The 24,379-nt window shown below is 30.6% G+C and overlaps 2 protein-coding genes and 1 pseudogene across 9 annotated transcripts in view; 1 reads left to right on the forward strand and 2 right to left on the reverse strand.

Annotated features, from left to right (window-relative positions):
* Positions 1-24,379, reverse strand: part of LOC143083608 (uncharacterized) — a 121,640-nt gene that overhangs the window by 7,764 nt on the left and 89,497 nt on the right. The gene's annotated exons all lie outside the window — the stretch shown is intronic.
* On the reverse strand, positions 290-23,364 carry LOC143083611 (uncharacterized). The gene is made up of 7 exons (XM_076259887.1): positions 23,204-23,364; positions 18,806-18,980; positions 12,442-12,657; positions 7,529-7,638; positions 1,823-4,062; positions 1,254-1,337; positions 290-378 (listed from the first exon to the last, which is right to left on the reverse strand). The coding sequence occupies exons 1-5, from the start codon at positions 23,262-23,264 to the stop codon at positions 3,800-3,802; spliced, it is 825 nt and encodes a 274-aa protein (XP_076116002.1). The 5' UTR covers positions 23,265-23,364; the 3' UTR covers positions 290-378; positions 1,254-1,337; positions 1,823-3,799.
* On the forward strand, positions 8,311-9,202 carry LOC143084081 (beta-1,3-galactosyltransferase 6-like; annotated as a pseudogene).

Below are 24,379 nucleotides of genomic sequence, written 5' to 3' on the forward strand. Positions count from 1 at the left end.
GGAATGTGTCAAAGAGACAACAACCCGACCGTAGAACAGACAACAGCCGAAGGCCACTAATCCATAAGACTGCATTTATAACTTTTACAGTTCAATTTATGCTTTGAAAGATGTATTTTCTATAGAAAAAATGTGTATAACAAAAACAAAACAATATAACGTTGCAGTTGGGTATTTTTTGTTTTTATTTTGATAAAGTTATCTTAAAATTAACTCCTACAATTAAGTTAAACCTTGTTTCCTAAAACTTAAAAAACGCCATTATTTCTGATATTCTGTACTTACATTTGATTGTCGAATAGATGGTATGGGCATGTTTTCCAACATAATGATGTAACCTGTCTCACACTCCCTCTATAGTTAGTTGTCGAAGAACCGCTAAAAAAGAGACGACAGGTACATTTACATTAGTCTACATCTAAGAGGTGAAGACAACATGGACAAATTGTCATTATAATCTATTCTTATATTTTGTAAAAAAAAAAGCGTCAAAGGTATCAACGTTATATTTAATATCCATGAAGAAAATTATTGTGAATTATCTGTAGACGACCATTTCGTACAATCCGAATTAGAATACTAAAGACTGAACATGGCATACCCTACTTAAAACAATGGAAGATATCAGTTAACTCATCATGTTGCTTATGGTAGATACAAATACTATGATAAAGAGAATGAGAACGTCCCTTTATGTATGACACTATTATTGGCACCTGTAATATATAGATAATGAATATATGCTATCGGTAAATAATTTGGTGAGCCTGAAGGACGAACCTAATATTTAACCATAAAAAGTCGGTAACAAAAAAAAAGTGTCATTTATTGCTTTTACTGATCATGCTGATTATTTAAAAAGAAAAAAAGAAAATAACTTAATACATAAACAACATATCCTACTTTAAATTTTTGCAACCAATCACGACAAATTTAAATGTACACCCAGGTCTACATCATGTCATACAAAATGTGGTCACATTACATCAACTATAGCCGAATATTGGAAAATTGATTATGCCCGAGATTACTTATTGTTTCGGCTTTGAACATGCTAAACATAACGTTGAACGTATTTGTAGATACCTGCAAGAGACATATCTTAGTTTTTCATGTTTTTTTTTCAAAGTAAAGTATGATATCATCCAAATAATTATGAATTGATTTTAAAATACCACTTCAATTTAATATTTATTATTGTTGCGTAGTATAAATTGGCGTAGTTATTAAATCTTGTACTTACTTGTAATTACTCATTATCGGATGGCTACTCTGTTTGAAAATCATGATCATCTTTTTCCCCATCCGTTTTTTGTCTCATATCAAGGAAAAGCACTCTGTAACAAAACAACACTATAATTTATTCAAATTTAAACAACGATTTTGTAGTTTATCAGAGTCTCCATTTCATAAAAAAAACCATTTTACTGTCACTTATCTGTTATCTCGTTTTCAACCAAAACCATGAAAAGTGGATGTTGAAAGCTAACTGAATTCTGCTGTTGTTTATCATGTTTATATATTATTGTCCTTTTTATGTGTAGTTTGCTCATGGCTTTTATTCTAGGTATATTCTTAAAGTGTACTTTAAAACGATTTATACTGGCACTGTTACATATACCAAGATGTTTACAATATTTTGTGTATTACTAGATACCAATTGGTTGGATGTATCTATTTGGTATAATGTGTTATGTGTTTTGCTAATTGGTGAAAAAAGTTTTAAAAGACAGTTATGCCTATGCTTCAATAGGTACTAAATCCAATTACAGATTAAACAAATCGACTGTAATTAAAACAAACTACAAGTAACCGTACTTACCCCGAGTATATTCAATCCCAAAGTTCCAAAGTACTATGTCGGAAGCAAAGTCATGATAATAAAAAAAACAATAGGTACAGTGACATATTTGTACTGTATTATACAAACCTAAACTGCACGTCAATGCAGAAACATGAATAGAAAATGTAGTTTTGTGTTAATGTGAATTATGGAGTACTTATAATTTAACGGGTAAATGCAATGGTTGTATAATGGTATGAACTAATTAACTTTATAGCAATACAGATTATAAATTCGGAAAGACCTTGCATTTTGGTTTCTGGCGGAAAATTGTCTCAACTCATATGCAATTATACCACATCTCCTTTTTTGTATATTGAAGGTACTTGACATGCCTCCTATGCAATTATTTGAACTAATCTTGGTGCTTTTTTGAATAATGAAGTTTCTGTCATTACAAATAATTAAAATGTTATCAGCTAATGTTGATTTTTGCATTTTATTGAAAAGTCTACGTTGTAGGCAGTGCTTCATATGTCATTATAACTATTGTCGGATGACTTGACTTCAATTCTACATGCCCTATTGTGTATTTATATTTTACCGTTCATTTCTTTACTGAATAGCTTGATCTACTTTCTGCATGAATAAAAGTGCAAGTATACAACTAATATAGTGTTGTTTTTAATCACAGGTAAGAAGCAGTTTAAGTAATTGACGATCACTGCGAAATTATTTACCGCCGTACAATCATAGTCGAAATGTGCCGCATTTTAGATCAGCTATCAGTAATCTAATAGAAACATTTTGTATTTCACTTGTTTTGAGTCGAACCATCGAAATTACTAACTTTGAAAATAATATTATTATAAAACAATAATTCAATAACTGTCTAGCATATATTGAAAAGATGTAATGATTGAAATTTTATTTTCAAACATAAATTTGATCTTTTAAAAAACTTGTAGTTGCAAAAAAGATCTAAATATTAACTACAATGCTAGTATAGTGAATAAAATTGAAAGAAATGTAATTTCACTTACTACATGTAGAACAACATATAAATATCGTTGTGTGTCATTAAAATACACTAAAACTAGTTTAATTTAATGTTTTAATACTTCCTACTCGTTATAAAAAGAACAAACATAAATCTGTTTTCAACTATATTATATTTTGAGATCAAATTCTAAAACAGCAATTCTTAATATAAAAGAACTTGAATGCAGATATGCGCTTTATGATTTTAGATAAATACACTAGTTTTCATTGGCGTATAATGCTAAAAAAAATGAAGCCACCGTTATATCAATAGGAAGATAAGTAGATAGTGAAAATAGCAAATTCAGAAATATGAAGAAAAAAAGTATCATAATATTGATTAAAGCAGCAAACAATTCATAATACACAAGTTAAATATAAAACTAGCAAAGATAAAGCTACAAATACTACATACATCAAAAAGTATCATATAATATCAATACTTAAATTAGATAATTGCATACCGTAATATGTTTACTAATATTATTCTACTGTCTGATAAGATAAAAACACATATTGAAACCTGAAAACGAACTTAAGATTGGTACGTTTGATCTATTAGCTTTTTCGTTCATTTTGGTTTTTGGCTGTCATATAAGTTCCTTTCATAATATTTATAACGGATTTGATTACAGGACGAGTGGTTCGCATCAGTAAGATTGCCCTTTCTATCATAATTTATCAACCTTCTTTTGTCTATTTTCAAGGTAATTCAAGGAAATTAAACAAATTTTGCATTTGTTTTTCCTTGTTCATTTTGTCCGGTTCGTTGATTCCATTTTTTATTGTTGTTTTATCATTTTTCTTTTTCTGTTCATGTATCTCTTGTGTTAGCGTCTATGGAATCTATTTTCCTTTTTTATATGTTAGTTTTACTTTGTCAAGTATAATACACTTAATAAGTGATCACTCTAAAGGCATGCATTCGTCAACTTCTGAAAATGCTCATGTTTGTAAGTATTATTTCAAGGTTATTTACATACCTGTTGATTTCAACACATATATGCTATCAATGGCATTGGTGTCGGTATATAGAATAGTCGGTATGGATCCTTGTGATTTATTCTTCATAACTAACTGATTGTTATGAGCATAGTAAATGTAACTACCCAATACACCTACATCGTAGCTTTTTCGATAATTTGTTGAAATGATTGTTTTAACATCAGAACCATCCACATTAACCGATTTTATATCACCATTGTAATTCATCCAATACAGTCTTTGTTCAATCAGGTCTGTAATACAATGAAACAGCTGCTTACATTTTGTAAACATTAAGAAAAGATGTGTTCAAAGCGTTCAGTAATGTATATTTTATTTCAAACTTATTGCATTCTGTCACATTTGGATTTGTTTATACCAACATGACGTGTAAAATTGTTTGTTTTAAATTGATTTAAGAAAGCAGGTATTATCATTAAGAGTATCGCAGGGTTCATATAATGAGCGTATGCAGTTCTTGTTTACGCTATGTTAAACTGAGACATTATGCGTTGGATTAAAAAAGAGGCTTGCTTAAGAACAAATGTAAAAACAAAACAAGTATCTAACACATATTGAAATATAAAAAGTTTAATGAAATCAGAAAGTACATGCAATAAGGTGACGGTGTACACGTTAAACCAATGAGACGACAAGCTATCAACACAAATCTCAATGAAAGTGTAACAAAACATTATTTCAGTAATAAATGTAATTTTAGTTACAATGGGATAAGTAAACAACTATAAATTCATTAAAAGGTCGTCATTGTCATTGGCTATTCATTAATTTGATATAAATAAAGGCAATAGTAGTATACCGCTGTTCAAACTCATAAGACCATGGACAAAAAATTAAATCGGGGTAACAAACTAAAACTGAAAGAAACGCATTAAATATATAAACTTATGAAAGCAGAAACATCGTCATGAGGGTTATAAAATAAAATACTTAAGAAAATCATTACAATGTAAGATATACATAATCATGTGAATACAAATAATTTGAAAACAAAATTAGAAAATTAGAAAAAAAATATAGATAAGCTAAGCAAAATGAAACTGGGCAATCCTCGGTCGTTGTAGCTTTAGTTAAACAGTTGGTGCTAGTATTCATTGTGATTTAACTCTTGTGATATAACATGGATAACCTACTTATAGAAAGTTTTGAAATATCTCCATTGAGATTACTGTGAGTCAAACAGTGAGGGGGTATACATTTGTAGGAAATGCTTAAACTGATTATGTGCGTTTTGTGGATTAGTTTTTTTATACCATGCGCACACATCTGATGAAATTGTTACCTTTAATTTTAACCCTTCCCCAAAAATATGCGATGTCTTTAATTTGACAAACATAACTCTAGAATATTTAAATACACATAAGTGCTCTTTTCAATGTTCACGTTTACAAAATTGATATACACTAAAGGCATATCAACATATGGAACATGCAGAGCATACGTTCAAGGAATATATAAATAAAAGTGCTGTTATTCCGTCAAAATTGTGTCGAAAATGTTAAGCAATCATATTATATCTTACAAAACTTTTACTGAAATGGCCTACTAGTATATTACTACACACACCGACTAGTATTACTTTAGCCACACATCGAAATTTTTTTTATAGATTTTTGCAAAGAATTTACAATTTCAGTCCGTAATATGATAACATGGCTTACAAACAACTTAACACAATATAAATATCAAAGTCGTCCTATTGCACAATCGACGTTAGCAGTTATTGTTTTTCCGTCACCCGTATTATTTAAGTTCACCTTTAACATTGAAATTTGTCCGTCTGAAATTTTGGAAGTTATCAAGGAACTTAGGTTTTAGGCACAAATTACTTAATTTATAGATGTAGCTTATATTAGACTGCTCTTTTTCATCAACAAACCCTTTACTTTTAAAAGAAATTAGCCCAGTCTTTTAATTTCACCTTTCGGTATATCGATGATGTACTGTATCTTAATAAAAATAGATTCAGTGATCACTTACATTTAATATATCCAAGTGAACTTGAAATTAAAGATACTACCGACACAGATAAATCTGCTTCATATTTAGACCTCTTTTCTCGAAATGACTACAGATGGTAGGTGAAATACCAATATTTATGACAAACGCGATGAATTTAATTTTCCTATAGTAAACTTTCCATTTCTGTATAGCAACATCCCAGCGGCACCAGCATATGAAGTATATGTGTCTCAATTGATACGTTACTCTAGAGCTAGCTACAATTACGTTGATTTTGTTGAACGAGGAATACTGCTTTGTCAAAAGTTGCTAATACAGGGCTATAAATCAATCAAATTAAGGTCATATCTCAAGATATTTTACGGTCGCCATCATCAGCTGATTGGCCGTTATGACAAAATTATGTCAGAAATCATATCTGATATTCTTCCTCAGTCATAAAAACCTTTTATCATTACCGTACTGAACAAAGAAATAACACGACGGTTGCCGTATACGGTGAAGAAAATGCTTACCCTCCCGGAGCACCTGATTTCACTCCCGGTTTTTAGTTGAGTTCGTTTTGTTTCTTATTTATTATTTGTAACTGTTGATGTAAATGTCTTTTGGTTTTATGAGTCTTTGTTAACGCCTTGATTTGATTGGTATTGTCTTAAAGCGGTACTTATACATCACTGTCTTTCAAAAAGGTCGCTTTGAGCATTCCTGGTGAAGGTAAATCAACGAAAGCTCTTCGGACGCAGAAATGAATATTTATTTTTTTAATAAGTTATACATTGCGTGTAATTGGTCTTCATATTGTTATTATTTTTTGTAGAATTTACCTACATTTGACATTCTTTTTATGGCAATATGTAGTACATGTCAGCTTTTTAGTAACTATCTGCATTGGGTAAATCACAAACACATATTATTGATCATGTTTTTATATTATTTTGCGTTTCCACATATATGCATTTATAAATGGCAGAAGCACAAAGGAATACCCGTAGTCTCAATCTCTAATTTGTTAAAAATGATTTGACATGACAAAACACAAAAATAAAGATTGTATAATTATATTATTCAGGCCTCAGACATGTTATACACTGTGACACTTCCGCCGTAGAGTGTATAAGCCTTAAGAAGGAAATATCACGGTAAATACCCAGTCTCAGACTTGGGTTACACATATATTACGAATTCTCCCTTTTTAATGTGTTTTTTCAGTGGATACATGTGTTAACAATTCACAATGCAGCATATATAATCACTACATGTTAATGATTTCTGAATATTTTGATTAACTTATTATTAAAATGCAACTTTTTTTTCTTGACAATAGTGTTTGTTTTCTATTACTTTTTTATATTAATGTTTCGTGTTCGGTGTGTGATAGACTTGGTTTTTTACAAGACACATATTTTTAAAAACACAATCATTATTTTTCCTCTGATAACCTCTGTCATTCCTTCGTATTCTGTGTACATTTTGACTACGACACATATTAACAGGTGTTGTGAAAATGTTTCTAAGGTTCAAACTATGGAAACAAACTTTGTATATATTCCGGTAGTTCCCGGCAAATATACTGACATCTCTGTGTTGTTATCCAATTATAATACTCGATACATATGTAATCTGTTGCAAATGAATATAAATAGTTGAAAGGAGAAAGGACGATGAGAGAAAGAATGACACATTTAAACCGGAAACGTTACATAAATAGGACACATGTGAATAAAAAATTAAACATACCTATATCCATACAGTAAGTGGCAGATGTAAAATTTGCAATCATACTAGTGTCAGTTAAATCAAATCTAGACTTGGATATTCCTTTATTTGGGTAACCGATATACAACCATCTGAAATATAACATAGATACCAAATAAATCAAACAAATAAAACAAAGCATCATCTAGCTGTAATGTCTATTGTTTGTAATTGCTGCAAATTGAAAGAACATATAATTTCCGTTGATGGATAAACGCAGGTTTTCCAAGGGCGAGTTGGTTCATCGTAATTTTTTGATGGATAAAAATGTGTGACAAAATCACTTTAAAAAATGATATTTTTGGTCAATTGATAATGTGTAGGTCATTTCGAATTTCGAATTTGCGTGTTTTGCGTATTAATGTGTTTATTTATTCTATATCGGCTAGAGTACAAAAGCATGTATCCTATCAAATCTTGAAATTATCAACTTTAATCTGAGAATTGTCAACTTTATTCTGAGAATTGTCAACTTTAATCTGAGAATTATCAACTTTAATCTGAGAATTGTCAACTTTATTCTGAGAATTGTCAACTTTATTCTGAGAATTGTCAACTATATTCTGAGAATTGTCAATTGTAATCTTCGAATTATCAACTGTAAGCTTTGAAATGATTTATATTTTACTTGAAGCTCATTTTTTTTTTAAATATATACTAAATCTTCTTATAATTTGCATTTGCATATCTGATAAAATATAAAAGTAAAATAGGCATCTATCTAAAGTCTTGTATAGCCTCAAATAGTCGTATACTCTTGAGGGATGCAACATCCTATAAATGGGTATTCAGGATGAGAAGTTCCCCTAGTTTGGAGAGAAAGCTTTATAAACATGCAACAACTTTAAACATTTGAGGATTTTTTTTCATTTAGCATTCTTTTTTTCTTGTTATTTTGGAAAATGCCTTGTGAAGACCAAACATATGCGTCAATGTATCAGGAACTTACGAATCAGGGATACTGGAACTTGTCACCACGAAAGTTCCTCTCTTGTTCATATTCATTAGTGTATTGTCAACGCCAATAAACACACATGGAAGAGATGATATAAGAGAAACATGGGAAAAAAATTTACCAAACTATATTGTTCTTCAATTTTTTGTTTGTATTTGGAAATTGAATAGAGAGTAGAAAGATTCGCTTAGTAGGGAACACATGCTGCTTAAAGTTTTACAATTGCTGAAATTCGATGAAAGTGTAAATGCTCTTATCTTGAAAGTAAAAGAAACATTCCAATGGGTTGATAACAATTTTGATTTAAGTTTCTTTTAAAAGTCGACGATGACAGAACAGATGCTTTAATGAGAAATTTAAAACTAAAAACAGACAGACTACTTTATTAAGGATTTTCCGATGGGTGAGCTCTGTTCAAACAGAAAGGAAAGTAGAAAGAGAAGGACTGGATTCTTTGTGACAGATACTTGGATATGCTGTGGGTGATGGATATGTTTTATCAAGTGACCTTGTACATTATGTGTCTTGAAATTCTAAACTTATAAAAGCTTTTAAAAATGAGGACATATCCCTAGGTGCTTGGCTTGGACCATTAGATAAATCGAGTACATGATACAAGATTTGATACAGAATATAAATCTAGAGATTGTAAAAACTCATATTTAGTGACAAATACAATATCATCAATGATAATGCGATAATATAATAATAAATTGCAGAAATAAGAACATCTTTGTAGTATTTTTTTCCAAGTTAGAAAATCATACATATACAGTAGGAAAAATCTACCGTCAAAGTGTTGCGAAAGGGTTGATTCATCTGTTCGACAATTTAATATAAAAAAATCTTGTTTAATAATACCATTCAGTAGTACATTTAGTTTTGACTTATTATCAGGACATCAATATATCAAATAAATATGTTAATAAGATCTAAGTACTGTAACTCTATGCTACAAAGGCTATATCCAATGCCATGTTTTATCATTTGGAATTTTCTTCGATTTATATATATTGGTATAAAATAGTCTAGATAAGACCATGAATGAAGTAGATATTGTTAAAGGTTAAAAGTAAAATCCAAAACGGAAAGTTTCTAATCAAATGGCAAAATCAAATGATAAAACACATCAAACGGAAGGACAAAAACTGTCATATTCCTGACTTGGTACAGGCATTTTCAAATGTAGAAAATGTTGGATTGAACCTGGTTTTATAGCGCTAAACCTCTCACCTGTGTGACAGTTGCATCAAATTCCATTATATTTACAACGATGCGTGAACAAAACAGACATAATAGGTAAATAGTCAAAATATGGATCCAGCCGTCATCACTGTGTCACAATCACAAAACAAACAAATATTTAACAATAAAGCAGGAGTTTAGATAAGACTACGGATGAAGTAGATATTCATAAAGGTTAAAGTAGTCTAGATAAGACCATGGATGAATTTTATATTGTTGCAGGTTAAATTAGTCTAGATAAGATCATGGATAAAGTAGATATTGTTGAAGGTTAAATTAGTCTAGATAAGACCATGGATGAAGTAGATATTGTTGAAGGTTACAGTAGTCTAGATAAGAGCATGAACGAAGTAGATATTGTTGAAGGTTAAAATAGACCAAAATAAGACCAAAGATGAAGTAGAAATAGTTGAAGATAAAACAATGAAATAGTCTAGATAAGACTATGAATGAAGTAGATATTGTTGAAGGTTACAGTAGTCTACATTTAGATAAGACCATGGATGAAGTAGATAGTGTTAAAGGTTAAAGAAGTCTAGATAAGACCATGGATGAAGTAGATATTGTTGAAGGTTTAGGTAGTCCAGAGAAGACCGTAGATTATATAGATATTGTTCCCGGTTAGGTAAGGTTTGTGATCCCGCTAACATGTTTAACACCGCCACAGTATGTATATATGTGCCGGTCAGGAGCCTGTAATTCAGTGGTTGTCGTTTGTTTATGTGTTACATATTTGTTTTTCGTACATAAATTAGGTCCATAGTTTTCTCGTTTGAATTGTTTTACATTGTCATTTCGAGGCCTTTTATAGCTGACTATGCGGTATGGGCTTTGTTCATTGTTTAAGGCCGTACGGTGTCCTATAGTTGTTAATTTCTGTGTAATTTGATCTATAGTGGAGAGTTGTCTCATTGACAATTATACAACATCTGTTTTATAGATAAGACAATGGATGAAGTAGATATTGATGAAGGTGAAAGTAGTCTAGATAAGACTATTTGTGAAATGGATATTGTTAAATGTTACAGTAGTCAAGATATGATCATGGATGAAATATATCATGTTGAAGGTTACAGTAGTCTATATATGACCATGGATGAAGTATATATTGTTGAAGGTTACAATAGTCTAGATAAGACCATGAATGAAGTAGATATTGTTGAAGGTTACAGTAGTCTACATTTTGATAAGACCATGGATGAAGTAGATAGTGTTGAAGGTTTAGTAGTCTAGATAAGACCATGGATGAAGTAGATATTGTTGAATGTTACAGTAGTCTAGATAAGAACATGGATGAAATAGAAATTGTTTCTTTGAATATTTGTTTTTTGATATAAAGAAAAAGGTGTTCTTTAACAGTTTACTGATAATTCGTATAAGTGACTTTACAGTGTATTTATTATACTTTAATAAGTAGTAGTATCGGGAAAAAGGGGCAAAAGATACCAGAGATACAGTCAAACTGGGGATTCTCGAAACGACAAAATTCCCAAATGCAATGTTTTGTATCTGGCTATGCTTTCATCGAAAAGTTATGTTGGTGGTTTTTCTCGCTGAATAACTTGTTAAACAATGTTATAGAAAACATTTGAGATTTGAGTCCAATACGAATAACATGTATCGGTGAAAACCAGGTTAATGTGGCATTCTTCTCAAATGTTGAGTGACATTTCTGGTGATTATATATAAAAAAAGGTTTTAAATGGCATTGGCTAGTTGTGTTAGTTCAATAAACAATAACATGTATCATAATTCTTTATTTATATCGTTCATTGAAAAAAATATCAATGGTTCATTCAAACACCGGATTCTCGAAACGACAAAATTCCAAAATGCAATGTTTTGTATCTTGCTATGCTTTTATCGAAAAGTTATGTTGATGGTTTTTCTAGCTGAATAACTTGTTAAACAATGTTATAGAAAACATTTCAGATTTGAATCCAACACGAATAACATGTTTAGGTGAAATCAAAATTAATGTTGCATTCTTCTCAAATGTTGAGTGACATTTCCGGTGATTATGAATTAAAAAAGGTTTTAAATGGCATTGGCTAGTTGTGTTAATTCAATAAACAATAATATGTATCATAATTCTTTATTTATATCGTTCATTGAAAAAAAATATCAATGGTTCATTCAAACAACGGACAAATCAAAGAAAACAAGCAAGCACCAAGTACAAAAGTAAATTACAGACAACGGACCATAAAACACAAATAAAAGCTATAAACATAGCGAATGCGTCACATGAAAAAATGGGGTATACTCGGGTTATCTAGATGAGTAAGCAATTATTTTTCAATTAGTTATTAACATCATGTATGCAAATGACAAGTCACATTCAGTGACTTTTGACTTAACGCTTCTAATAGATATTTACATAAGACAACGTTACAAATATAATAATATATTATACCTGTTTGTAACATCTATTTGTATCATAAAGGCGTAAAATAAACTGTTGGAAACAACAACTACATTTGTTCCGTCTAATTTGCATCTTGAAATAATTGAATGCTTATTATTATTAACCCAATTGGGTTGATTTCAGGTGTTGAAGAGGGTAAAGCAAGTATTTCAATTAGTTGCTAACATCATGCATGCAAATGACAAGACACATTCAGTTACATAAGATAATAAACCTCTTACAGATATTTACATAAGACAATGTTACAAATATATTAATATATCATACCTGTTTATAACATCTAGTCGTATCATTAAAGTGCTACTTAGATTTTTGGACACAACAACTACATTTGTTCCATCTAATTTGCATCTTGAAACAGTGTTACCATTATCATTAACCCAGTAGACATGATCATTGGCGGAATCAACAGCTACACCTGATGGATAGGACGATGTGTTCACAACATGTTGTAATGTTATGTTCTGTGAGGGATATGGGAATCTAGAATACATATTAATAGGTTTTAAATGCATTGACGATGTTTTTTTTACGTGTAGTAGTTCATAACATCATACCCTACGGGATTTGAATGCTTATAGCAAAACTAAGACACATTAAACATTCTACTAAATGATGCATTTACATGTTTACAAAACAAAAAAACACTTCAGACTTAAGAAATTAATAACGTAATCGCGTGTTGTTTTCATTTATGTTATTTGACGAAACAAGAAGTTAAATATTACCAATTGTGTTCAAGACAAAATATGTGTAGGATTACAACCAATTCACATTTCATATGATCATGATGATTACAACAAATCTTTTGACAATTGTGTTCGTAAATATAAATTGAGAAATGATTTATTTTTGATTTTCAATTATTTTAGATATGAAATTTGAATAAGATTTTGAAAACTTGATAGTGCGAAAATATAACAAAAAAGAGATTTTTTGCTCCATAGATTTAGGTAATCCTTTGCTTAGTGGTGCACTAGAATTATATGATTCAATATTACTTTCCATATAGCTGTTTTTCATTTCATCCCAGGAAACACATGACGGCCTTGTGACGTTATGTATTGTTCGCTGGAAGGCCAAGACGGACGTTACGACATTGTTGCAACGTTGTGAGAATGTAATTTTACGTCACGTCAGATATGACGTAGAAGAGACGCCAGGATAACGTTGTTATTGTTTATAATAACGTCCATCTTACTTTGTTGCATTGTCATTTTGAGTCGAATGTGTCACGTATCTGTAACGTTATATAAACTTCGTCATATGTTTGGTCGGTAAAATATTAAGTTGATTTTTACGCTGTTATAAAAGACGAAGTATGTTTTTGTCATCAATCATGTCAATAATGCATTGCAATGATAAAAAAATAAGATATAAAGAACTGCAATATGAACTGTATCCGACCAAATAAATCACGTAATTAAACATGTTAAAACGTTGTTGCGACGTAATTATCGACATTCCTAAAATTTACAATAGCAAAATTTCTTCTTTTCATTTTTTTTCTTTGTTGTATTCAAATTAACGTAATGTTTATAATTACATTTTGTTTTAAGGACGCCATTGATGATGTTATATACAGAGTATAACTAGTGAGTAAAACTCACTCTACAAGGGGAAAGAGTCAATCTGTTTTAATTATGTAATGTAGTAAACAGAACGTTTTGCATTATTTCCCTTTAAATATACGGTTTTGAGCATATTTAAATATTAGCTTAATTAGTCTTTATAAAAATAATATTATTTAAACCTTAACAATTGTTGTAATGTAATTGTATTTAAAGAACAGATAATATCTGATGTTCCGATTAGTTTAATGTTACATTTACAGTTTTAACTTTAGTTTTGTACCGTACACATTGTAAACCAGTAAACATTATATAATACACTATGTATAAACTAAGGTTGTATTATTGTGTAGTGTATCATAATGAGAAATAAAGGTTTACGTGACAGCAATTCACTGATTGTAATTTTCGTTGAATTAGAAGTATAGTTCACAGTAATCATGGTTATAAAGAGCATTGGATTTTACTAATACCATGTGTGATAAAGTATAATTTAAGATACTTGTGTTTTATGAAATAGAACTGCTATTTAAAATTGTGATATTGTTATTTCAGATTTTAGTTCTATGCTGGTTATTAAATCATCCGAACCCTTTAAACAGAGTTTGTTATTTCTTGATCCAAGATACGGCCCTGTTACGTGATATTAACGGTGTTGTAATGTCAGGAATAACGTTGTAGAAACGTTATTTTACGTCACCACAACGTTGATGTATGTCGTTGTGACAACGTCAAATAACCATACCATTTTACGTTAACACAACGTAATAACCTGATTTTGATGCGACAAAAAAATTACGACGTAATTATGACGTAATATTGTTTGCTGGGACCGATTGTCATAAAATATAATATGTAATCATTATCATATCAACTTTCCCTGTGATACACAGCTTAAGTTTGTTTAGTCTCCTGCTTCTTTGGCATGTGTTGACCTGTAAACAGGGATCCTATGTCTGCGGCCTCGGTAAATGAGGAGGTGGGAACAGGAGACTTGTAGAATAAACGAGTCTCTATTTAGACATGTTAAACAACAATAAATAAACACTGGCATTGGGCATTGTTCAATTTTCCTAATACATATTTTTTTCAAGGATCGTCTTAAAATATCTATAGTATTAAACAAAAAGACCTCATTTTGTGTGTCGTTTCTCTTTCTTCCACGATTAATTAATCACCATGCCTCTATGTTCTATAGGTAACATGCATAGTCGCATTTGTCATCCGTTCTTATGATTATTCAGATTAAGTTATTTTTGGAGAAAAACGACAAAAAACGGAGTCCGGATATTGATTCCGTCTTCAGACTGACTTTTAGTCATAGATAAGACTTCCGGTTTAAAACAACCAATTGTATGATATATAACAAAAATCGAAAAATAAATAAGCCAATCAGAGCGTTCTCCATATCATGGTGTTTAGATCGTAAGAACCACATCTATTATACCTCCTTAGAGAGGACAATTATTTTACGCGTTTTCTCTACATGTAAACTACAATTATGCTACTTTAATATATAATAAATCTTTATTGTAAAAAAACATGAAACCCTGACGGATTAAAATGCAAACAAAGTACATTGTATACACAAGTGACAAGAAACATAATACATGATAAATGTTTTAAAAAGTGAAGTTGATATTAATAACATATATCGATATATATGAATATAATAATTGACCATAGATTGCTTTCTATATTGTCTACAACATTAGACAAAATATCTTTATTAGGATCTAGAATGGTTTTAAGTTAAGAGTTTGAGTGAAGCTGGTTAAAATTAGGATAATGGGTTTCTCTCTGTATTCTATCTACTGTTTTCTTTGAAATGTTTACTATTTAAGGGGTCACACCAGTTGCATATATATTAAAATAAGTAAAACATGTGGAAACAAGAATGTGTCCATAGTACACAGATGCCACCTCGGAACTATATTTACTAAGTTTCGAGTTGATTAAACTTTAACTTCATCAAAAACTACCTCGACCAAAAACTTTAACCTGAAGCGGGTCAGACGGACGGACGTCACGGATGTACAGACTAGAAAACATAATGCACATAAATAGGGCATACAAATTAATTGTTGCAAGTGAAAGTAGTGATTTGCCAAAAATTAAAGTACGGTAGAGACTAGAGGGAGGCAAGACCAATTTCGGTACTTCGGGATCGGGTCTGGGGATTGATCAATACGGGATCCAGGAATATATTTTTCGATTTCGGTATTTCGGGATATGAATTTCTTTGAATTCCGCATCTCGGGATTTCATGTTTTTAAGACAGGGATTTCGGGATCAGGACCCCTCCGACCACCCCTCAAATTAGCCTTAGTCGGTCTTAGTCATTTATACAAGATTCATATCCTGCCACTGGCATGTTAATAGGTCTCTCAAAAGAAAAAGCACTGATGGATCCGATTGTATTAGAAGCATATTTTATTAGACTAGTAATGGTCTATATAACATAGTAGTAACATTTATTTCATGTTTTAAGCGGTGCAAATTTTTATTTCAATTTGACTTTAACCAATAGTTATCAAAAGTACCAGGATTGTAATTTAGTACGCCAGACGCGCGTTTCGTCTACATAAGACTCATCAGTGACGCTCATATCAAAATATTTATAAAGCCAAACAAGTACAAAGATGAAGAGCATTGAGGATCCAAAATTCCAAAAAGTTGTGCCAAATACGGCTAAGGTAATCTATGCCTGGGATAAGAAAATCCTTAGTTTTACGAATAATTCAAAGTTTTGTAAACAGGAAATTTATAAAAATGACCACATTATTGATATTCATGTCAACACCGAAGTGTTGACTACTGGGCTGGTGATACCCTCAGGGACGAAACGTCCACCAGCAGTGGCATCGACCCAGTGGTGTTAATAGTTATCAAAAGTACCAGGATTGTAATTTAGTACGCCAGACGCACGTTTCTTCTACATAAGACTCATCAGTGACGCTCATATCAAAATATTTATAAAGCCAAACAAGTACAAAGTTGAAAAGCATTGAGGATCGAAAATTCCAAAAAGTTGTGCCAAATACGGCTAAGGTAATCTATGCCTGGGATCAGAAAATTCTTAGTTTTACGAATAATTCAAAGTTTTGTAAACAGGAAGTTTATAAAAATGACAACATTATTGATATTCATGTCAACACCTAAGTGTTGACTACTGGGCTGGTGATACCCTCGGGGACGAAACGTCCACCAGCAGTGGCATCGACCCAGTGGTGTAAATAGTTATCAAAAGTACCATGATTGTAATTTAGTACGCCAGACGCGCGTTTCGTCTATATAAGACTCATCAGTGACGCTCATATCAAAATATTTATAAAGCCAAACAAGTACAAAGTTGAAGAGCATTGAGGATCGAAAATTCCAAAAAGTTGTGCCAAATACGGCTAAGGTAATCTATGCCTGGGATAAGAAAATCCTTAGTTTTACGAATACCAAAAGATGCATTGTAGCAAAGGAGAATAATAATTGTGGTCTGAGGCCTGAAACATGAAAATAGTTGAATTTAACAGAAAGGAAACAAATATCGAACTTTGAAAAAGGGAGAGGCTTTTGATACCTTTTCTGAAATTCTCCATGATACATAATTATCTTTTACAAACATCATCTTACAACAGTTCACAAACTGTATATGCCCGAGATTTCGCGGGTGTGTTTTAGTAATTATCGAAAAGAGAAAAACATTATATAATATGCTTTAAGAGGCCTACTTATCTTTATAGACCATTGTGTATGATTGATCACATTAAAATAAAGACAACAAATTATTTGTCATTACTGTAGTCACAGTGCTGTCCTATTTCGCCCAAGTACACATCATCAGATGCGATATGTCACCAAAATCTTTGTTGTCATGAGTCAAAAGATGTACCTTATCAGTCCAAATCACCTGGGCTCTGTTCAATTTTAGTAGCATGACTATATTTTATTGATTTTTATTTGTTTTTTCGTAGCTGCTCTTTCTAAGCATGGAATTGACTTATTTTCTTAAAGCTATGGTGTTTTGTATGCAATTGTTGATATCCTTTGTTAAATTATTATAATATATTTATCAGTGATCTTATTTACAAACTAAAATTTGTTTAAATAACTTTTTCGTTCTTTTGATTTCAAATTTTCAGACTACAAAATAAAATTACAAAATTCTTAACTCCGAGGAAAATTCAAAACAGATAGTCCCTAACCATTATAATCAATAATTAAAGGCAAAATTTTCAATTGTTTCCACGAAAATTTAAAAAGCATGGTTATATTTTAATTTATCATTTTATTTTTTGAAAATAAAAACTATGAAGTTACTGTACTTTTCCATGTTATCATTATGTCTGATCAAACATTGAATCGCTAAAGTGTTACCATATTTTAACTTACAACTATTCGTGAGATGAATTCAACGTATTGTGGAAACATCATTCACATACGTATATGATACTAAATTTGAAAAACACCTATAACATGTATAACAAACGGAGTTTATTTGCAGATATACAAATACTGTATTAATGTTTTCTTTTTTGAACGTGAATTGCAATATTTTCGCTTCGTATATGATAACATTCAAGTCAATTTCCCTTTATACAGTTTGCACTATTTTAATCGACTTGATTATTCACATCTACGCAATAGTCATAAAGTAACTGTTAATTAAAAATACTTGAAAACATGTTTTTATCATATCTTGTACAATATAATTAAAATACATATCATTTGTCTAAGCTTTGCTACGAAGATCTGACAACTCTCCTTTTTTTATTTTGAATACCCTTCGGGATCCTGTGGTTTTGGCGAAATGATACTAAAACAAATTGAAGCCTGACATTTCATTGGTTTATGTTATGTTTATGCCCCATGATATAGACCTTCAAATCGGATTTTGAATAACTTCCCACTAATGCATGGTTATAAAAATCAAAATAGAACCATAGAACGTTTTTGCGTTGTTTTTTACCTTTTTAATGTTTTTGCTAATTGAACTGTATTTACTACCCCTTTGAAACCCACAATGCTTTGCTATGTATTGATACAATGTACAAAAGTAAACTTACCGCATAATATAATTTAAATTATATCTTGGAAAATAAACGTATTTGTTTTGGTAATCGTAGTCCAAGGAATACACATAACTATCGCCATGGTTGACAAGTACAGTCACTATTCGTGTCTTAACATCAATTTCATTTATTGAAGTGAAATTTGCAAACAGAACTTTTCCACGTACAGCTAAAAGAAATATTTAAATAATTATCCAAACTACTATAACAATTTAAAAAAAAGATACCATTAGTTGTATAATATCTCGTTAGCCTGTCATATTACATTTTCAATCCACGCAAATTCATTAAATAGTTCAAATATCAATATACACTTTGAAATATTGGTGGCTTGGTATGTTAAATTTATATTTATATAATTAAACAATTTTTAGTATCTCAAAATATATAAGTATAGCACAATATATAACTTACATGTCGCATCTGGTATATGATAATGAATACGTATGCCGAACCCCATTTTTACATCCATAGTTGTCTATATGATGTAACAAAATGAGGAAAAAGGAAGTGTCTTTCAAAAAATACAAAACCACTGATAGATAACAAATATTTAAATATTACTTATGTTACTTATGTTCTTTTCTATGAATTTTTCAGGAGTATTGGAATTTAAATGAAACTTTGTGAATTTAAATGAAACTTCATGTTACAATAAATATGTGAAGCGTTTTGACATGCAATGACCTGTTGTTATTTTACGACACTTTATGTTATGTGCAAAAAGGAAAACAAGGAAGTAGCGCCAGATTATCTGGTGTTAAGATATCAAATATTCTTTTAATCTTCAAAAACTACTTTATCTCGCATCATCAAATTAAGCATAACTAGTATAATTAACATTTTGATATACATATACAACACATAACACCTAGAGTTGAATAAATAACTCATCAAGCTCATAAAACTGTATCATTGTACTGATCTGGATGCGAATTTTGACAAATAATTTCTGTGTAAATTTTCTAAAAGCAAAATCTTTAAACAATCGTCGATGCACATTCTAATGTAATAGTATGCTCAAACTAGAAGGGAACGTAGTACTAAACAAAGGATACAACTGACAGTTCTGAGATGATTAAACAAAACTATTAATCATCAGGGATATAATTTTATTTTTCAAATATGATATGTTTTCGAGAAGTGATGAATAACGATGAAAAGATTATTTGTAGACTGTATTTCAATTTTGCTTCAACAATGAGTTTGTTGTTTATCGTCTCAATTGGATAATCTGGTTCGTGCTACGCCATTATGGGTATGACATGTTCATTGCATTCACTTAATATTTAATTCTATCTACAAACGAACACTGTCACTCCCATTTCATTAATGTTTACAAAATGCGTAAAATATTATTAACTTTCTGTTATACAAATTAACATACCAACTTTTGCGTTTACTATATTCTAGTTTGATTTTTACTCCTCCTCAACAGAACATTACAGTTAGTTTTTGTCAACATTTTATTAAAACCATTTTATTAATTTAGGTCGTATGGTCATGATTTGCTATTTATTGATCCCCTTGGGTTGTTTTCTTCCATTTCATACGGTTTTCTTTAACAAACTGTTGGCTTGTATTGCAAATTGTTCTGGATCGGAGGAAACACAGAAGGAATCAAATTCCAAATTAAGAATTACATGTAGGAGTAATAAGAGATGTCTTTATCTTGACAAGTTACACATTTGTCACATTAACAATTTAAACAATTACTCATACTACATTTTTAAACAGAAAAAAGAATAATAGGACCAGTTGTTGTGAATTTTATATAGTTTTAAGTCATTTGTATTGACAAATAAATTCAATACTTGTATAGTAACACTTAAAAGAATAATTAGAAGGTGAGGAACAAATTGATATGCTTCCATTATATGGTGATAACTGTCGTATATATATAAAAGGGAGAACTATAGGATTGCCGTTAATACGCATTGATAAATTTAACAGATATATAGTGTAACCTCAATTGAGTGTGATATATTTTAAAGTAACGAATACCAATTCTGTTTGAGAAGAAGCTTGGTTACAAGCTGCATTTGATAGTCGCTTTATTCCATATGCAATTTGACATTGACATAGAATATATATTTTATATGCAATCAACGAAAAATAATTCAAAATACAAATTCAAATTACCCCCTCCCCCCCCCCCCAAAAAAAAAACAACAAAAACAACAAAGAAAAGAAAATTACAAAGTGCAAGTCATCCGCATTTCTATCTTCTGTTAATCAGTTTGTGCAATTAATAAAACTGAATTATCATTCCAGTGTAAAATGATAAAAAACAACTTTCATATAAGTAGGAGAGGATTAGTTTGTAAATAAACTGATGCAGTCATTTAATTAGAATATATGATGCATAAGATTGCAACTTAAACATGTGAATGAGCGTTATAGAACAATAATTATGTTCAATGTATAAATTCAAGCAATTTTTCGCTAAAAGCATAAGCCTCATCCCGCGAGTGTAGCCTTCCGGGTGAAACCAGATGTAGTTTCGAAATGCTTGCAGCGTATCATTCATATATTTTAGTTATAATTTGCAGCTAGTAGTCACTGCGTGAACTAAATCAAAAGCAAAAAACTATGTAAGGTCAATAATGTGATGCTCAAAATTATGTTCCTCTGGCTTGTACAAACATCAAAATTAATAATCACAGTTCATTTTATACTAATGGAAGATACTGCGGTATCACATGATTTATCTTAAGAACAGGACATATACTGAAGCCACATTTGATATTATTTTTTATTCCAATTTTCATATAGGCAGATTTTGTTAACTAAATGTAAAAACATAAATTTCATCCATTTCTTAATTGTCTGAAAACAATTTTGCAGTTTTACATTTTGAACTCATAACGTCGTTTGTAGATTTCAAATCATGTTGTATGCACTGACACCCTGTTTTCGCCTTATTAAAGGATGTGTCACCGTCGAAAGTAATGACTGCCTGCAACCAACCTCAAAATGATAGCGAGAAATGTCAACTTATCTTTTAGGCATGTTTTGAGTTCTGTTTTGTACTTTCTGATTTCGTCTCTGTCACATACATTACAGTGTGTTTAAGCAAGTAGTTAAGTGGTTTAAACTTCAGAGATTCAAATGCATTATTGCAGTAGATTTTTGGTTTAAATCTGTCTGCCACTGCATTTGTGGACTTGATTAGCAGTCGATGTTGCAGCCGTAGACAGATCTCATGAATGACATTACATTTAAAAAGTGTATTGACGTTGCTTTGTTATTACTTATTGATCTTGTCATTGATAGTTATCAACGACCACCCGTTTTCCTGTACGGTTGTTGTTAGGAAATTTAAACGAGATTCAGACGTGACATTGTTTTAAAACAACACCATCGCGCATTCCTGCCTGCAATATGCAGATTTGTACTGCTAAGGCTCGGAAATATAGAGATGTGACATATTTTAAATGATTTTAAAGTTTCTCTCTGAAATGTGTGCGCGTGTGTATGTGTATTTAAATGACGTTGCGTTGAATTGCTTATACAAAAGACAAAATAAATAAAAAAAAATTTCATTTAGATTTCAATTCAGTTTTATTTAGAGAACTATGGAAACGCGGAATATGCAAAAAAGACAACAACTTTACCAAATATTATAAAACAGCCCACTTACGTGTTTGAAATGCAGTGAAAGGTTTCGTATCCTGTGATGGAATAATGCTGGCACACAACCAAAAATGTATGCTAGGTCATTAAAAATGGACGCAACACTAAGCATTGATAAACTCAGAAACGAGCAAGTAAAGCACAGTTGAATAAACATACACGACTGACAAAGGCTAGTGATTCCTCCTTAGGAACAGAAGCAAAATATGTGACTGGGTGAAACGTTTTTCCGAGATCTAAACACTACCCTTATAATTTTGTTCAATGTAAAATAATCAAATGCACTGCAAAACGCACAGATCAACCCAATTTAAAAGAAGTTCAAGTACAATGTAGAATAGACTACATAAAAAACTAACAAAAGAACTATGCGATAAATAATCTTTGAAAGGAATTCTAGCAGTTACTGACATACCAGCTTCAGACTTCACAATTACACTGCTTTAAAAATTATACTTTCATCACATTAAGATCAACCACAATCCCTCCCGTTTTTTTTGTTTTATTTTCGAGAAAATATCGCGAAAATAAGTACCCGCGAATATATTAGAAATACATAATTCGCGAAAAAAAGTACCCGCGAAAAAAAGTACAATTACAGTATATGAAATTACAGTATATGAAATTGTAGAAAGTAACCATATTGGATATTTGACATTTAAACATATTTAGTCTGTTAAACAACTTGTGGGAGCAGTGAATTGAGCTTCAAGTATAAACATGTATATATAAATATATATGCTTGAATTTACTTACATTCTGCAGCTGATGTATGATAAAATATCATACATATGTTAAACCATACTCGTACATCCATTATTTTCTATATCTTATAAGATAATGAGGAAACATTTTATCCGTAAAAAGAAAACAGTTGATGGAAAACCAGTTTTTAAACCAACTACTTAGAGTGTCCGGTTACTTAAAAAGAATAAAGACGGGCCTATATTATTACAATAAACACATTATACATGTACTTACAAAGTCATGATAAATACACCAATAAGGACGCGCCTTTAGTATAACTATAAACCCATTGTGCAAATGTCAAATACTAATACACTTTTCTCACACAATAGGCGATACAAATTAAAGTATTTGAAAAACTATTCAATATAATGGACAGCTACTCATTTTGTTTTTCTAATTACCGGGATTAGTATATAACATACATCAAGTTTTTGCAGCTTTTAACACTATTTCGAAAACTTAACTCTAATCATGCTAACTACTGATTTATAATAGTGTTTATTTCCTATTTAAATATCAAACTCGATAGTTAATAATATTTATTCAAAATGTCAACTTTAATGAATTGACAACAATGTTGTTACTATATCCCTTCTAAATAAGTCTGTTAACGGGTTTTGATAAAGTGTGTAGTGAATAACGACATCTTTTTGTTTATAATATTTATATAATAAATGGGATGTGACAAACCTAAAGTATCACAATTATGCACGTTAAACTATATTTACGAAAGACGTTTTTGTAGCGATGACAAAAACAAGTGAAAGTTCTGACTCAAAAAGTGTATGATGTACATGTAAAATGCGAATATACAAAACATGGAACTGACATATTGTCTAAATCAAATAGAATTTAAAATCGCGAAATCAAATCCGAGCGACATGGGCCACAACAATGGTTAAAAGTAGAAAACAAAAATAAACGCCTGCTGATATGTACTAAATTTACTGCACGAAACATATTTTTAATTGGTAGAACGTTAATGTCATATGAAAGTATAGTATCAAACAAGTTCATAAAGAAGGAAGAAAGCTCAATCCGGAATTTGCATTTAAAACAACTCGTGGAAGAAACATTTTTTTTTTTTCGCAGGACACACATTTCGTTAAATTTTATTTACAAAATAAAAGGTAAAAAACAAAGTTGAATAACAATGATTACAAACGATTGCAAATGATTTGT

This window comes from Mytilus galloprovincialis, chromosome 7 (genome assembly GCF_965363235.1).
Source record: "Mytilus galloprovincialis chromosome 7, xbMytGall1.hap1.1, whole genome shotgun sequence".
Lineage (NCBI taxonomy): Eukaryota > Metazoa > Mollusca > Bivalvia > Mytilida > Mytilidae > Mytilus > Mytilus galloprovincialis.

What these genes read in the sequence shown, in the direction of transcription:
- LOC143083611 (XM_076259887.1), bottom strand. Translation starts at nt 23,264, where the DNA reads ATGGATGTACGAGTATGGTTTAACATATGTATGATATTTTATCATACA. An exon ending in TCATACATCAGCTGCAGAAT is followed by an intron (nt 18,981 to 23,203) that starts GTAAGTAAATTC and finishes TATTTCTTTTAG; the next exon opens with CTGTACGTGGAAAAGTTCTG. An exon ending in CACTTACTGTATGGATATAG is followed by an intron (nt 4,063 to 7,528) that starts GTATGTTTAATT and finishes ATTGTATTACAG; the next exon opens with ACCTGATTGAACAAAGACTG.